Genomic DNA, 15458 nt, shown 5'->3' on the forward strand with positions numbered 1-15458 from the left:
TAAAATTCAGCTTGGTTTGGTATTATTATTTTTACCACTAGCAGAAGTCGACACCATCTTTGACCAATCGGTGCTCACTACAATAAAAAGTTAGAGTAGAGAGCCGACGCCACCTGCCATCGTACAATATCATCCCATTCCCCTATCCTCTTGACGTTTTGATTAAAGTCTTTGGTCTCACTGGATCGGCCCCCTTTTTTTACGTTACCTCACACTGCACCATTGTAGTGGATCAGGAAATAGAAACAATTTTATACATCCAAAAACGTCATGTCGAGTCCCGTGTCCAGAACCGAAAAGGAAAAACAGAAGCTAATTCAGGAGAAATGCCAGACAATTTTAGCCTCGATGTTACGTGATGAAGACAACAAATATTGCGTCGACTGTGATGCCAAAGGTTTCTTTTAAAAATACAAATTTAAGTGAATTTTTTGTTGCTAAAATTGTATTCAATATCTAGGACCAAGATGGGCTTCATGGAATCTTGGAATTTTCCTATGTATCCGTTGTGCAGGAATTCATCGGAACTTGGGGGTGCACATATCTAGAGGTGTGATAATTCAAACCTGTAAAATGCTGAAGTTTAAAAGCTAAATGTTTTCTTTTACTCATAGTTAAATCAGTCAATTTAGATTCGTGGACCCCAGAACAAGTAGTTGTAAGTATTAACATTTTTAAAATTTCGTATCATTAGTGTAAGCATTAAATTGTGTCTCAATTTGACACTAGTAACACAAGTTTGACCTTATTAATTATGCATTTCCACATCAATGAGTCATTTCTTTCTCCAACTACATTACAGTCCCTGCAGCAAATGGGAAATAGCCGAGCAAGGGCAGTGTATGAAGCCAACCTTCCTGATAGTTTTCGAAGGCCACAGACAGATTCAACCCTGGAGAGTTTCATAAGAGCGAAATATGAAGCTAAAAAACACATAGCCAAGTAATGCAATTCATTATCTGTTGATTTTATTCTAGTTTTCATTGGAACAGCCATATTTTTTCTTAGAGAATGGGTTTGTCCACCGCCAGTGAAGGTGTCATGGGATGCCGAGATTGAAATGGAAATGAAACGAAAAAAGGAAGCCAAACGCAAGACCAATGGAAGTCCTGCCACCACTCTCGAGTTTCCTCCTAGCCAATCGTCGTCACGCACTCCTCGGACTGCTGAATCGACGTCGACAATCAGTTCAACTTCCTCATCAGCGGTAAAAGAAGTTAGCCTACCGGCTCCGATCGAAGTGCCATCCCTACCTGCACCTACCAAAACTAGCTCGGCCGCTCAAGACCTATTAGGATTAGGTAGATTTTACTTCTACTATGCATAATACGATTGAGCACAGTAACATAAAGTTAATTTTGTACAGATACGGCAATCAACAGCTCAACAGGGAATGATTTATTTGGTGGATTATTAACGACACCTGTACCAGCTGCCACTAATAATGGTAGTACTAACAATGTAATGGGAGGAGCCTCGAAAAATGCCGACGAAGACAGTTTTTTCAACCAGAAAACACCCAGTACAACGGAGAAACGAACATTGGACAAGAATTCAATTATGGCCCTGTATAACCAGGGCGGTGCAACCACTTCTGCTACTGTTCCACCTATGCAAAATATGTTTGCTTCTCAAGGTAGTGGAAAACATTGAAATATTTCGACGTTCCCATTAAAAACAAGAAACTGTTTTCATTTACAGGAGTTTATTCGACTCCTCAACCGTCATACATACCCAATCCTTCAATAAATCAATCGGCATTTGGATCGTCTCCGTCAATGAATCAAACAAGCGGCATGATGGCCGGCAATTTCAATCCGCTTATGCAACAGCCAGCGCAGGGCAACATGTTTTCTAGTCCAATGTTTTCAACGAACGGCGCGATACCTCAAACAGGAGCAGGGCAAATGGGTCAACTATCCCAACAGTTGAACGGGTTGAACTTTGGCGGCCCAACCGTGCATAATCCAATGATTCCTGCTGCTAATACTGCGAATTTAGTCCCTGGTTAGTTGTTGATATTTGACTCATTCGAATGAATTCAAGATTGATTAACGCCATTGTTTTAGGTATGATGATGATGGGTAACATGTCGATGAATCCTGCCATGGCTGCTAACAACAGTAATCCCTACAACATGTTTATGGGACTGCAGTCGGCCCAACAGCAACAGCAGCAACAATCCCACACCAATACCTTGTCCACCAATTTGTGGCAGTGAGAAGTGATGATTGTTCCTCCATTCAAGACCAACGAGTTAAAGAAGAGAAAAATACCAAAGGTCTCCCATCCCCAGGGTTTGTTTTCGAATTTTTTCTCTCTCTCTCTCTCAAAAGTCCGATCGGATTTACCACTCGTTATAGCTGTTAGTTTTTCGATCGTGGTTGTATCATCGGCGTAGTAGATATTTTTTCCTTCTCGTCTTTTCTCTTTTTTAAATGCAAAGCAAAAAACAAACAAAACAAAATCTTTAGGTTAAATGAAATGGGAGGAATAGAGATATTTTCTATTTATTTTTTTCCCCAGCACGTTTGCAGACATTCAGCAGAGCTACCCATCTTATTTGATTCCACGTAAAACAAAAGAAATTCTTCAGATTCCATGTCCCATCAATTAATCAATCAATCGAAGTTATTTTGTCCTCAAATTTTGAAATTTCCTCATTGTCAAAGAAGGAAGTAACAATCACACACGATACGTTCGTGATTCTTTTGTTTATATAACAGTGATACCTGATACGAATGGAAGGACTCGTGCGAATTCCCCCCTCCAAAAAAGTTAATTTTCTTTTTAATGGAAAAAGTCGTTGTTTTGTGGCCGTTTCGCTCTTGCCTAATTATCTCTGTTACTCTTTTGCTCCCGCCCATTTCTCTTACTTTCCATGTTTACGGCATGTTTAAAAAATTTTGTTTTTCTTTTCTTTTTTGGCTTCTTCTTTCTTCTTGGCTCTCGATCAATTTCGTCAATGGAGATTGATTCAAATAATAAGAATGAAAAACAAAAAAAAGAAGCAACGGAACAATTATTCTACATAATCAAATCGCAGACAACAACACACAAAAAAAAACCGAGCTGGAATGTCCGGGATTCAGGGAGAGTTGAGTTTCTCTTTGATATTTTCAGGGCACGTGTGGTTTTCTTTTTATTCCTTTTCTACTAATTTTATTAAAAAGAAAGGTTTCGATTGCCGCCAGTATCTCATCATCCGCTTGATGATAGACTGGCGGTCTGGCATTTTTTGCTTTTCCGTCTGCTTCCGTTCCGATTCATTTTCAGGTGATTCTTAGATTTCACTGAATCAGCTGTGTAATAAAGATATCGAGTGTTACAAATCGAATCATTGGCTACTGCTAGAAACCAGACTGTTTCTGTTATGTGACTGCAATTCGCAGATATCCTACACGCCTCCATTTGGGGTCGTGGAAAATGATGTTGCCGTTGATGACGAAAGTGTCGAGTGTGTTGTGTCCGGCCTGTTTTTAAAAGCATAAGATGACGTTGGCCGTTAGAGGCGCCTTTTTCTGTCCAGTTTTAATCGACCCAACCAACCTGGGAACCCTTGAATCAATAACCAGCCGGGTAAAAAATAATATGTGAGTTGTTGGGAATTTTTGCCTTGTCAATAACAGACGGGAAATAACGTAGTTTCGTCGTGAGTGACGGATGGAAAAAAAGATAAAATTGACTTTGCGGACGAACGAGACCTTTTTTTTTCTTCTGTCTATCTCCCTGTACTATAAGTGGAAACTCGGACGTTCGTACCGACGTTGACCTTCACCCATTTATGTCCTATATACGGACGTGCAGTCACAAAAGCCAGACTGTATGCATGTCGCACTGTAGTTTTGCTGCGTTTGCTGCCCGGGCTGTTTCCTCGGCACGGCAACAAAACTGTACGTGCACATTGCCAAAGAGAAGCGAATTACTACAGTCCAACTTCCTTCTTCTTACGTCCCTGATAATTGATTACTGGGACTGATATGTTGATTTCTTATTTTTCTATGGTTTAATGTCAGGGTCATCACAATGTCTACAGTGTGTGAGGGCCGCATTTCCCAAAAGATAACGTAGGAATGAACATGGGATTTTTATCCCGTTTAACCTTGCCCTACTCATTTTTCTTCCATTCCGACCGGAATGGATCTCTTTCGTGCTCGTTGATCACATCTACCTAACTCATCTTATTGAATTGGGATTGAAGAGATACTTTTTAAACGACGTCGATATGTTGGAGAAACCTGGGAAAGTTGACCAACGATTTCGTGTCGCGTATTTTTGTTCAATCGTTGGAGCTTTACATCTTTCCTGGGTCAGCGACCAACATTGATTTCGGTTTACCAAACTTATTACTTTTCAGAAGAGGGTTGCGGTTGCCTTTTAACTTTTGTCCAGGAAGAATGTTAGTAAATGGTTCAAGTTGGATACCGAACTCGTTACTCATCAAGTTACCCGTCTCTTGACTATTTCGATTATCTGTATACAGAGTTTTCGACGTTAACACATGAGATATGGCAGTCCAGGATAGAACCGGCATCGTCTAGCCTTTTATGATGATATGAAATGGGGAGGCCGGTCGGTCGGTGAACCTGCAAACGGGACTTGACTAATAGTTGGCGGTCGTTCTATTGAGTCCATCATATAATAAATTCTGCCAACTTTTACATTACTGCGTATTTCTGTTAGCAGCTTCCTGGGTTTATATTTATTAGAAGCGCGTTTTAATTATGAGTAGATTTGAAAGTGTAATTTTGACAGGAGGAAAAATCCGAAGCACACGGAGAGGAAACTAAAAAGAAAATAAACTCTTGAGGAAAGATTCGGGCGGTTGGTTGCCTTGTGTATGGAGCGTAGCCACAAGTTTGTTCTTTCGAGGTCGCCGTCACCTTGACTCGAATTTTTCAGTATTCAAAATACAAAAGACTAACAGAAGGATCATCGCCAAGTCCCGTGATCTCACCCATTTTTTTGACTGGCTGAATTGACATTTAAAATCCTCTATGGAAATCAAGGGCATTGTCTGATCACGCTAGTCTGTCTCGACGTATAGACAGCAGTCGAGCAAGGATACCAGAGATAATTATATTTAAGAATAACGTCGATGGTTCGTGTGTCTCGTCGGCCTCTCAGTATTTTATTTTGTTGTTGATATCAAAAGAGAAGAAAGAAAAACAGCCGACTGGAGAAAACCGGAATGATCGGCGCATTGGAAACAAAGGAAATTCCGTTGAGAGAAAAAGAAATTAGGACTCCGGAGGAGACTAAAAAAGGAAAGAAAAAAAGAAAGCTTATAAATCTGACGGCTTCTCATCTGATCCATTGATGTTATTCTAATATGTATAGAATGGTTTGAAAATTTGAAAGAATCGATACATAAGTTGTTGACGTTTTTTTAAAAGGTAAATTTCGAAGCGTTTTTCCAAATAGCAGATTCCAGGTAAAATGAATAATATCATTTTTAAATTGATGTTTACATGAATATATATGAATACGTTTCTTTGCCCCCTCAGTTTTCCGAGTCGTCCGAAGGGGCAGCAAAACGCTCAAGATGGTCTCCGGATGGATGGATTCCGGAGGGTGTTGCTTTAGAAGGGGAGATGAAGAAGAGAGACAAGTATATACACAATATAAATAGAGGGTGAAGAAGAAGAAGAAGAAAATTAATGGAGGGGGGTTTGACCTTTGGAATGGAAAAGAAAAAAAGAAGAAAAGAAACCGAGTATCAATGCCGGGGGGATGGATGCGGTCTAGATTTTTGTTCCCCTCGTACACACCAAATCAGCTGGTGGTGAAGAAGTTGTTGCCTCTTGTTTGGCTCTTGGTGGAGGTGGTTTTACCCAGCAGTCAGGCCAACCAATAGTTATACTACCCAGCTGGAACAAAATATCCGCGCCGACCCAGTACAAACCAGTTCCAACCAAATCGAACTCGACTTGACTGGTCTTCTCCAACCGGCCGACCGAGCCTGAAACCGAAAACGTTTTTAGAAAGATGCAATTTGAATCAAGTTTAACGACACCAACGCTCACCATCTTAAAGAAAGGAAACTTTTGGAATATTCGATTTCCCATACAACTTTACTGGGTGATCGCGTGTCACCTTTACTTGAAGGCAAATGCGCGGATCAGGTGGCAGCAGAACATTAGACAAGAAAAGTGGCGTGCGCACCGATCCGCAATTGGATCCCGTCCCGTTCGGTATAGTCGCATACAAATGAAAGGATTCATGCTGGCCTGATCCATTTGAACTTTCCTTGACGGGCACACATATCTTTATTTGAATTTCCATGAATTAAGAGCTTAGAGACACAGAAAAAAGAAAAATCGTTTTTAATCTTTTGATTATAATCGATTTGCGTCATTTCCTTTCTTTTGTTCCCAATGTCCTGGCCTATCTACTGCAAAGGCGTCTGCTCCATGTACATTTTACGAACGTACGTCCTTCTAACAATGTCGTCATCGACTGAAATTTTTTCCTAGTTTTACAATGTTTTGCAACGTCGGGGAATTACACACACTCAATCATAAAAGTGAAGAGATAATTAGAGTGTGAATGAAAAAGCCGGTTTGGTTTTTTCTCGTCCAATCATATCGTAATAGGAAGCAACTGGCATGGCATACTTGACTAGAATAATCAACCAAGGTTTATTTTATTTTTTAAAAATGAATTCCAGTTTTATTCGAGAAGTTGATTACCATAAACTATTTTTATCTGGATTTTTATTTTTGAAACTTGTCTGCGTTTTATCATGCAAGTCACACGTGAATCTAGATTCTCCGCCAGATGTCATGTTGTTGTGTAAGAGATACAACAAAAAGGGGTGGTCTCTCCCCGCACCACCCACTCTCCAATTCACCCACCCACCCAATTTGAAAGAGAAGGAAGGGGTCAAGATATAAAAAGCCAAGTGGGCGCGCGCTTGCGCCGCAAACTCAGTCGTAGGTTGAACACTGGTCGATTCGCACAGCCAAGTCTTCTTGTCTCTTCTCTCCCACAAAAATCCTTTCAGTTGTTTCAGTCGGCCATTGGTAACAGCGTCAGCACGAGTCGTCCGAGTTCTCTCCGTCGCCAACCCGTCGAAACTGTCTCCAAACTGGGGGTTAATTCTCCTCTTGAGATTTTGTCCAATTCAACGTTTTGAGAATTCCGCCGCTAAGAGTTAAGCCCAACGGGTGCGCACCTAAGAAGGTAAAGTTAATTTTTTGTTGGTTTTATTCTTTTAAATTTAAACGAAAAATGTCTACGCATCATGCCAATGGTGCCCAATTTTGGGTGTCGGGAGCCATGTTAGGATGTGGGCGTCAAATCGTTTCGCCATGATGGGTTCCACAGCAACCAAACTGGTTGGAACTGGCTCGAACCAGTCCTTTGCTCCTTTTTCAAACAAAAAATGAGATAATAATAAAAAAAGAAAGGTTTTTTTCTTTTCTTTTTGCTGGGCTTTGCATGTTAATTTTTGTGAGTATGAAGAAAATCCTGTTGTGTTTGAAATTTGATATAGACTCTTTTTCACAATCTCGTTTGCGTCAATCGGTGGTCGTGACTAGCCGTTCGTTATTGCTGTCTGCATGTGAACGATGAGATTTCGAAACGAACCGTCTCACATGAACATTGAACTTTGAAACGGTGCCAATTGTGTTTTATTATTCTCCTTTTTTCGGTGGTGGTGGTTGGTTTCACGTGCCAACTGGCTAGAAGCTGTAGATAGACACGTCGTACATAAAATGTTGAAAGAAAGAAAAAAAAAAGGCTCTAGTCCCGAATTAGATAGCAGCTACTAGAAGGTGAACCCGGGCAAAGTTCTAATGCAGTTAAATTTTATGTCACTTAACTGATAAACCGATGAGATGATGTTTCTAGAAGGAATTTTTTCATGTTGTTGTAATCTTGATATTTGACGTCGGACACTTAATCCTCAACAATTTTGTTTATTATCAATTTAGGGTTGCAACTCGGGGCGTGTTAGGGTTTCATACTGGACCCGAACTAGCTGGCACATAGCATTGAATCGCGAACCTCCGTGGCCCGGTCCGGACACTTCTGAAACCTGATATCCACCCTAGGGCACTAACTGATTATAGTTGCCCAACTCTTCAAGACTACAGTAATTCAATCAACCACTTGTTCTCTTAATCACGTGATAACTAATTTCACGTGTTATCTTTTCGTTATTAGATTGCACGGCATACCACGGCATATCCTGAAAAGATTTTCGTTCGGAACAGTCGATTCGATCTCGGCCTCTTTGGTTTTTTATAATTATCTTTATTAAAAAATAAGGAGCAGAGGAAATTAGTCGAGTTTTCTCTGCCCATCAGTCCATTCTGCAACATCTCTCTGTTACATAAACGTCATCACACACAAAACAAACCACCAAAAAACAAGCAACACTTTACAAAATGAAACCTGAAATGTTGTCAATGGTTGACGCTTCGGCCGACTGTCAACTGGCTGATGGAACTCCCAAAATCCACGTTTTGGAGCCCGGCAAGGAGAATTGGGATGTCATTCGCGACGTGGCCCACTCTGGTGTCCAAGAAGAGGCTTTTTACGTCTTGGACGTTGGCGACATCATCCGCAAGCACAAGGAGTGGAAACTCAAAATGCCCCGTGTCGCTCCCTTTTACGGTAAAATTTCAGTTTATTAAAAGTTTCATAACATATAAATGACGTAATATTTTTATCCCCTCTGAAACAGCTGTCAAATGCAACGACAACCGGACTGTGTTGGAGACTCTGGCCTCGCTAGGAGCCTCCTTCGACTGCGCCTCTAAGGTAGTAACGTGTTTCTTTGACCCTAATTGCTCGACGTTGACGGTTTAAAGGGTAAAAAAAAAAACCGAAAACCAAAACAAATCCCCCCCACAAAATAGAGGACGAGTTAAGAATATAGTACACTAGGATAAAATAACGGACGGCCTGGTCTGGTCGTCTTTGCCGGAGCTTCCGCGGAGCAAAACACACAAATTGATCATCCGAACTGACCAGGGATTTCTCTGTCGGTGAAGCTCGGCTGGGCATTCACAGGCACATCATTGGAGATTTTTCTGATGACGTCGACATTGGGCGAGACATTCAGACCAAAATCCCCCCCAACCAACCGAACCAATCATCCGCGTGTTCCAACTGCGTTGCTTAACTTGCGGGTCCTCCTCCTGTGGTATCCATTTGCTGAATTGATCCGGTTACCTCCTTGTCTGTCTACTACCAACAACCTACTACTACCTGGTTACGTGTGATTGTCGCTGTTGTAACATACACACACTCACACTCGAAACTTCTTCACACACGTAATGACACGTAGTGAGAGGTAAGACGTCGTGCTCCAGTCATCCATCCGACGTTCTTTAAAAAAACAAACTCGAAAACACAAGCAAAATTATATTCTTTGTTTGCATTTCATCCATGCTTTCCACTAATTATCGTCTTTTTCTTTTTCTCGTTTTCTTGAAAAAACAGAGTGAGATTGCCAAAGTGTTGGATTTGGGAGTGGAGACGGACCGCATCATTTTTGCTAATCCAGCCAAGCAAGTGTCGCATATTCGCTATGCTTCGTCTGTCAACGTCCAAGCCATGACGTTTGATAACGAGAGCGAATTGTACAAGGTCAAGGAACATCATCCCACGGCCAAAATGGTGCTGCGCATCCGTTGCGATGCCAAGCGCGTCCAATGCCCTTTGGGCATTAAGTTCGGCGCCTTCCCGAAAGATGCACCTCGTCTGGTGGCCCTGGCCGCTAAATTGGGCGTTGATTTGGTTGGAATTAGCTTCCACGTTGGTTCTGGTTGTGATGAGCCTGAAGTCTTTGAACGCTGCATCGTTATCGGTCGCCAGATCTTCGATCTGGCCGCCCGTGACTACGGCATCAACATGACTCTGCTGGATCTGGGCGGTGGCTATCCCGGCAATCGGGGCTCTTCCATCAACTCTATCGCTGCCATCGTTAATTCATCGCTGGATCGCCATTTCCCCGAGGGCTGCGGCGTTGACATCATTGCCGAGCCTGGTCGCTATTACGTGGCCTCTGCTTTCACACTGGCCACTCGCATTCACGGTCGTCGTCAGCTGACCAACGATGACGAAGACGCTGATGGGCCTCGTACACCGGCCAACACGTCGTATTTCTATTACATCAACGACGGCGTTTACGGCAGTTTCAACTGCATGCTCTACGATCACGCTGTAGTGACGCCATTGCTGTTGGAGCCCCGCCCGGGTCCCGATTTCAGCTGCAACATTTGGGGTCCCACCTGCGACGGATTGGATCGTATCGCCACCAACGCTCAACTGCCACTGATGGACGTTGGCGATTGGTTGATTTTTGAAGATATGGGCGCCTACACTTTGGCTGCCGCTGGATGCTTCAACGGTTTTCCCGTCCCCAAGGTCTACCCTGTGGTTCAACCGCACACTTGGTTTTTCCTCAAAGAACGCGCTCCTTACACCGAGTCGCATTTCGTCATGGGGTCTCCATCGCCCCTCCCGGCAGCTGACCTTTTGCCCAAGATTTCTTGTGCCATGGAGATGTACAACAACAGCAGCAGCAACAACAACAACAACGGCACTCATCTTCTGATGCCGTCGTCTGTCTGCTCATCTTCTATCGACACGGAGGATCCATCGACATCGGATGCCGTGTCAACTTCGTCGGATGGCGACGTGTCCGACAATTATGGTGACTCGGCTGATTTCTTGGCCGATTTACTTGAAGTCACTTCGGTGATGTAATAATCAGTCGTGAGAAAGAAACAACAACAAAGAAACAAGAATCAGAAGAGAAACTGACCAAAACTTGTATTTTCTTTTTCTTTTCATCTTCATTTCTTTTTTTCGATTTCATTTTCAATCCCTTCCTGACCCACCAAATTTTCTTTTGTTTTAATGGAAAAGGCGATCTTACGTCATCGCTCGCATTTCACCGTCTACACAAAACAATTTTTCTCCAAAAAATACCAAAAGCGTCAGTCAGTCTCTGCCTGATTTACAAAAATTATCTCTATTTCTCCTTATTTTTAAGTAAAAAAGAAAAAAAAAAAACACTTTTTCCTGCTATAACTTTATGGGTTTCGTCGTGTGTCTGTTTGTTGTGTCTTGTTTAAAAAACCCCCTCGCACGTGCGTCTTCTTTTCTTCTGATTTTTCTCTAAAAATGAAATGCCGGACCAAATACTTCAAAAGAAAAAGATGATACATTTGTTTGTTTTTTCCACTCCAAGAAAATAACGACTTCTAAAAGAAAAAAGGAAAGAGTTTAATTCAGAAATGGACCAACAAAAAAAAAGGAAAAAAGTTGTACGAATTGAAATGGATTTGCTCAGGCATTCCTCCACACTACCAAAAGTATCAAACGACTGGGCAAATTCTTTCGACTCGTCAACACTTGTTTTTCTCTAAAATCTAAAAAAAAAAGTTTAAACCTAATTTTTTTTTTTCATCCTTCTTACCCATTATTTCAACTATTGAATTCATATGGAAGAAAAGATGCGCAATACTGTCATGGGGGTATCAGTGTCATTTTTCCTTTTTTTCTGTTCATTTTCCCTTTCATTACATTTTCTTGTCGTCTATTTAGAGATGTTCCGCAGCGTTTTCTTTTTCAGTAGCCATACCACAGGGGGATATTTTTTCCTTTATTTCAAATTTAAGTTTTTATGATTATTATTATTAATAATATATCTTAAAAAAGCTATTCTTTCAACGATGGGGATAGTATCACACTCAAAATAAAACCACAGAACATCTTTGAAAGAAAATTTTTGCTGTTATCTTCCTTTTTGCTTTGGATTTGTTCTCGGTCTCAGCCATTCAACTTTTATCGATCGAATTCAACTTCATTCAATACAAATTATTTGAACAGCGAAAAAAACCAGAAAATGCGTTATTTTAGTTCCTTTTCAATATGAGATTGTCATTTGATTTCCTTGTTTTTTGTGTGTCCATCCCCTTCCCACTCGCCATCAGTGTCATCGATCCATGTAGTGGAGCCAAAAACAGGAAAACATTATATGCCAATACAATCTGTGTGTGTATATGGTACACGTGTCGTTGATAGTACTTCAATGAACAAAACCCTGCGATTATTGAAAAAGGTCCAAAAGATTGAGGACGTGTGTGATGACCCAAAGCGGACAATGCTCACGCGGCCCGTGACAAATGATTTTTTTTTTCCAGTCACGTGGACTAGCGACCCTTATTTTTATTCACGAAGAGATTTCCTTGAATGTGACTTGCAAACGACGGACGTGTTGGTAGTGTCACGCGGCCGGTCCGCATGCCGACATCCATACGGAAACATGTACCATTGTACCCGTATACGGCGTACAGGCTTTTCTTTTTTTTCACCGGAGATAACACCCACTTTTGGCGATGGCTTCTTTTATCGGATAAAGCGATATCGATCCAAGTAACACGCTCCTTTTAGGCCATTGGACGCCAGCTTACAGTGAGTCAACATGTAAAAATCAATCAATAGATTCATCAGAAATGGTATCCCAAATAATCAATTTGGTAATCTTCGAATTCTATATGTGTTAGTGTATTTCCCGGCGCACAAAATGTTACGTGATTGTGAGTAGTCACTTTTGATGTGAAAAAAATGAGACGTTTGATGTAAAAAAAAGGTATTATTAGTTTATACTGTGAATAGTTCAAATTTACTTTAGAGTTTGTGTCAAAAGCGACATGTATATTCTGAATTCTATAATGCATGTTGCATGTGTCTACTAATATGGAAAGTTGTCCTCATTTTAAAAATTCTGGGAAAACCCAATCCTTCGTCATATTATTCGGAACACGAACTTGTCACAGTATATTCGAGCCACTAATTTACCTTACGCTATGCACCCACCAGGTGGCACTACTATACCAACTATTCGGGTTTCAGGGGGTAAAGAGCAGACGAAAAGATTTTGTTTATGTATGTTGATGGAACGTGCCAACGTGGCAGACGGAGTCTGGGTCTGAGACTACGAGGAAATTAAATTTGAGGCATATCCAACGGGAAATCAACGAATATTTGTGATAATAACGTGTGATAAGGTGAGTTCAAACTTCATAGATTATATTATAACAAAATCTAGTTAAAGTAAATATTAAAGAAATTCAAACTTGGCAAGTTCTTTTTAGTATTCTAGCTCTAAGCCCCTTTGTACAAAAATCGGAATATCACCACGTCCACGTTGTTCGAACTCAAATTAAAAAAAAACATGATCTTGACGTTGCCGTAACCCCGTAAGTAAACAAGTAAACTAGCAGTCGAAGAATAATCATTCGTATTACCATTAGGTGTCACTGATTTGTTTTTAATTTTCCTGCATAGAACTGAGTGAGTGTGTGTTGCTCCCTCACGGATAAATATCGATAACAGCTACAACCTAATATTTTTCAAATATGTTTACATGATAATTGACGGTTAATAAGTTAAGGAACAGAGCTCGTTGTTCATAGCTATGAAAACCCGATTCATTTCCCCAACAGATTGATTCAGTCTTTACTTCCGGTTTACAAAAAGTTAGTAATTATTGATCAGACGTCGACAAGGATCTCATTTTCGTGATCCTCGTTAAATTTCCGTTGGGTTTCATTTGTCCATAGAAAATATTAAAAAATCGGAGTCGACCAACGACAACGAGGAAAAAAAAAAGAGGAAAAGTCGTTGACAAAACCTAGACGACGCCCAGGTCAATTATTGTAAGTGAAGACTTTGTATTCTAAAATTCGAAATTCAGAGACCAAGTGTGATGCTGTTTGGCACACACAGGCTAGGTATTATAATGTGAACTAAACCTTAAAGTCCTTCATGATAAGGATATTTGTCGTTTGTAGATTTAATATATTGTATTTTTTTTATTTTCCAAACTTTTAAAAGTCATATCTCATGCTATTTTAAGCTTGGGATTTCGTCTGTTGTGATGCTGCATTAATAATTGTTTAGTTGTCGGGTCGTTGTTTGGGTCTACGCATGTTGGAAAAGTGAAGGAAAATGATCTAAGATAGATTATACTAAAAAATTTGTATGCAGTGTCATAGGGAAAGCTGCTGGAGACCTGGAGTAATCTAGTGTTAATCTTCACTAGATTATTGGAAAATTTGTGGAGTTCTATAGTCGCGTAGTGGAGTTCTAATGTCGGGCACGAGTTCTATTGTCGGGTATTTTTAAAAATTATTTAAAATATTGGGGTATTGGGGTTCTAGACTTCTAGTTGTCGGTGGAGTACTGGAGTTGGCTGCAATGCAATTTGCTGTCGCTAGGTGGCTAAAATAGGTGTCCGTCCGGACACTCCGGAGTGTCATCAGGGACCAAATTTGGCCATTATGTTACTTGACGCAGCCGAAATGGGATGCCGATCGTGACGTTTCCCAAAATGAAAAGGTATTTCTTGTTAATTTCTTAGGTTAACGGAATGTAAAATCTCGATGTGTCAATTTTTAGGTGATTGCTCATACCACTTTGCCATCGGAATTGAAAATGCCTGTACATTTGCCGAAATGTCGTGCCTCGTGCCTCCTGTACCCAGTCGTACGTCTCGTCTCATGCAACAGCAAAAGTAATTATTTTCTTCAGATTTCGTACAACTATTTAGTATTAACTTCATATGACTAGAGATCAATTTGCTTTGCTACCGTGGAAATTTGAATACCTTGCCAACGGTAAATCTTGTTTTGTAAAATTTGAGATATCAAAGTTGTTCTGTTTAGTCTTACTCCTGCTATTCTTTTGTTGTAATGACTTCCTGTGTAATTCTGTACACACTTGTGTTTCCCGATGGTAATTTTTTTATTTTCTTCAATAGCTCTTACAACCACGCTTCTTGCTGCAGCCAGATGGTGAAAGGTGTGATGAAGACAACTTCAACCATTGTTTGCAGGATGTGGTGCCAGTGTTATCCAGAAGTAGCTGTGCTGGAGTTATCCTGAAGCAGCTGTGCCAGAATTTTTCCGAATTGCTGACTTGAAAATTTTAACTGTTTCTGCTTCTGCTTATGCGGTATCCCGTGTTGCTGACTTTAAATATTTTTATCCGCTTTTATTTGTGGTTTTGCTCTGCCAGTGAGTTGCTTACTTGAATTGGTTTCATCTGTCGTCTTTTGCGTTTTTACTTGTGCAGTATGATTGTGGCAATCTGACCCTATGTTAGATTTGACATAGTCGACAACTGCTAGATTAAACTCCGGCTTTCTGCACCAACAAAATAATAACGGCATGTTATTATCCCGGTTGGGAAAGTCACAGGCTCCCCCCTCCCTGGGGGCCATGAAATACATGTGATTTTATTTTTAAAAATAAAAAATTAAAAAAAAAATAAAAATTGTTTTAACTATATTAACAAAAGGAAAAATGGGATAAATGAAAATCGCCACGACGGGGTAGTGACGCTGTAGCCGGGACTTGGATGAATGAAAATTTTTTTGCGAAAAAGACTGTTTCAAGACTTTGATCGCATGGGGCTAAGCTGGGTTAGAG

At 40.7% G+C, this 15458-nt stretch overlaps 2 protein-coding genes and 1 long non-coding RNA gene across 4 annotated transcripts; all 3 read left to right on the forward strand.

Moving 5' to 3' along the window:
- The first annotated feature begins 82 nt into the window (after nt 1-82).
- LOC124343242 (stromal membrane-associated protein 1-like) lies at nt 83-2920 on the forward strand. The gene is made up of 8 exons (XM_046796502.1): nt 83-397; nt 461-550; nt 615-658; nt 803-942; nt 1009-1301; nt 1367-1636; nt 1702-2007; nt 2070-2920. Exons 1-8 carry the CDS (start codon nt 271-273, stop codon nt 2219-2221), a joined length of 1422 nt encoding a protein of 473 aa, XP_046652458.1. The 5' UTR covers nt 83-270; the 3' UTR covers nt 2222-2920.
- A 4003-nt stretch (nt 2921-6923) lies between these two features.
- On the forward strand, nt 6924-12032 carry LOC124343229 (ornithine decarboxylase-like). Its single transcript, XM_046796481.1, has 5 exons — nt 6924-7185; nt 7941-8101; nt 8173-8625; nt 8696-8772; nt 9457-12032. Exons 3-5 carry the CDS (start codon nt 8397-8399, stop codon nt 10723-10725), a joined length of 1575 nt encoding a protein of 524 aa, XP_046652437.1. The 5' UTR covers nt 6924-7185; nt 7941-8101; nt 8173-8396; the 3' UTR covers nt 10726-12032.
- A 669-nt stretch (nt 12033-12701) lies between these two features.
- Nucleotides 12702-15173, forward strand: LOC124343383. 2 transcript variants are annotated; one of them, XR_006919195.1, is made up of 5 exons: nt 12702-13034; nt 13122-13685; nt 14190-14367; nt 14428-14542; nt 14789-15173. It is a non-coding gene; the product is annotated as an uncharacterized LOC124343383 (long non-coding RNA). The 2 variants fall into 2 exon arrangements; XR_006919196.1 differs by lacking the exons at nt 12702-13034; nt 13122-13685 and adding an exon at nt 13982-14144 and having other exon boundaries at nt 14247-14367.
- The last annotated feature ends 285 nt before the right edge of the window (nt 15174-15458 follow it).

This window comes from Daphnia pulicaria, chromosome 6 (genome assembly GCF_021234035.1).
Source record: "Daphnia pulicaria isolate SC F1-1A chromosome 6, SC_F0-13Bv2, whole genome shotgun sequence".
NCBI classification, from domain to species: Eukaryota; Metazoa; Arthropoda; class Branchiopoda; order Diplostraca; family Daphniidae; genus Daphnia; species Daphnia pulicaria.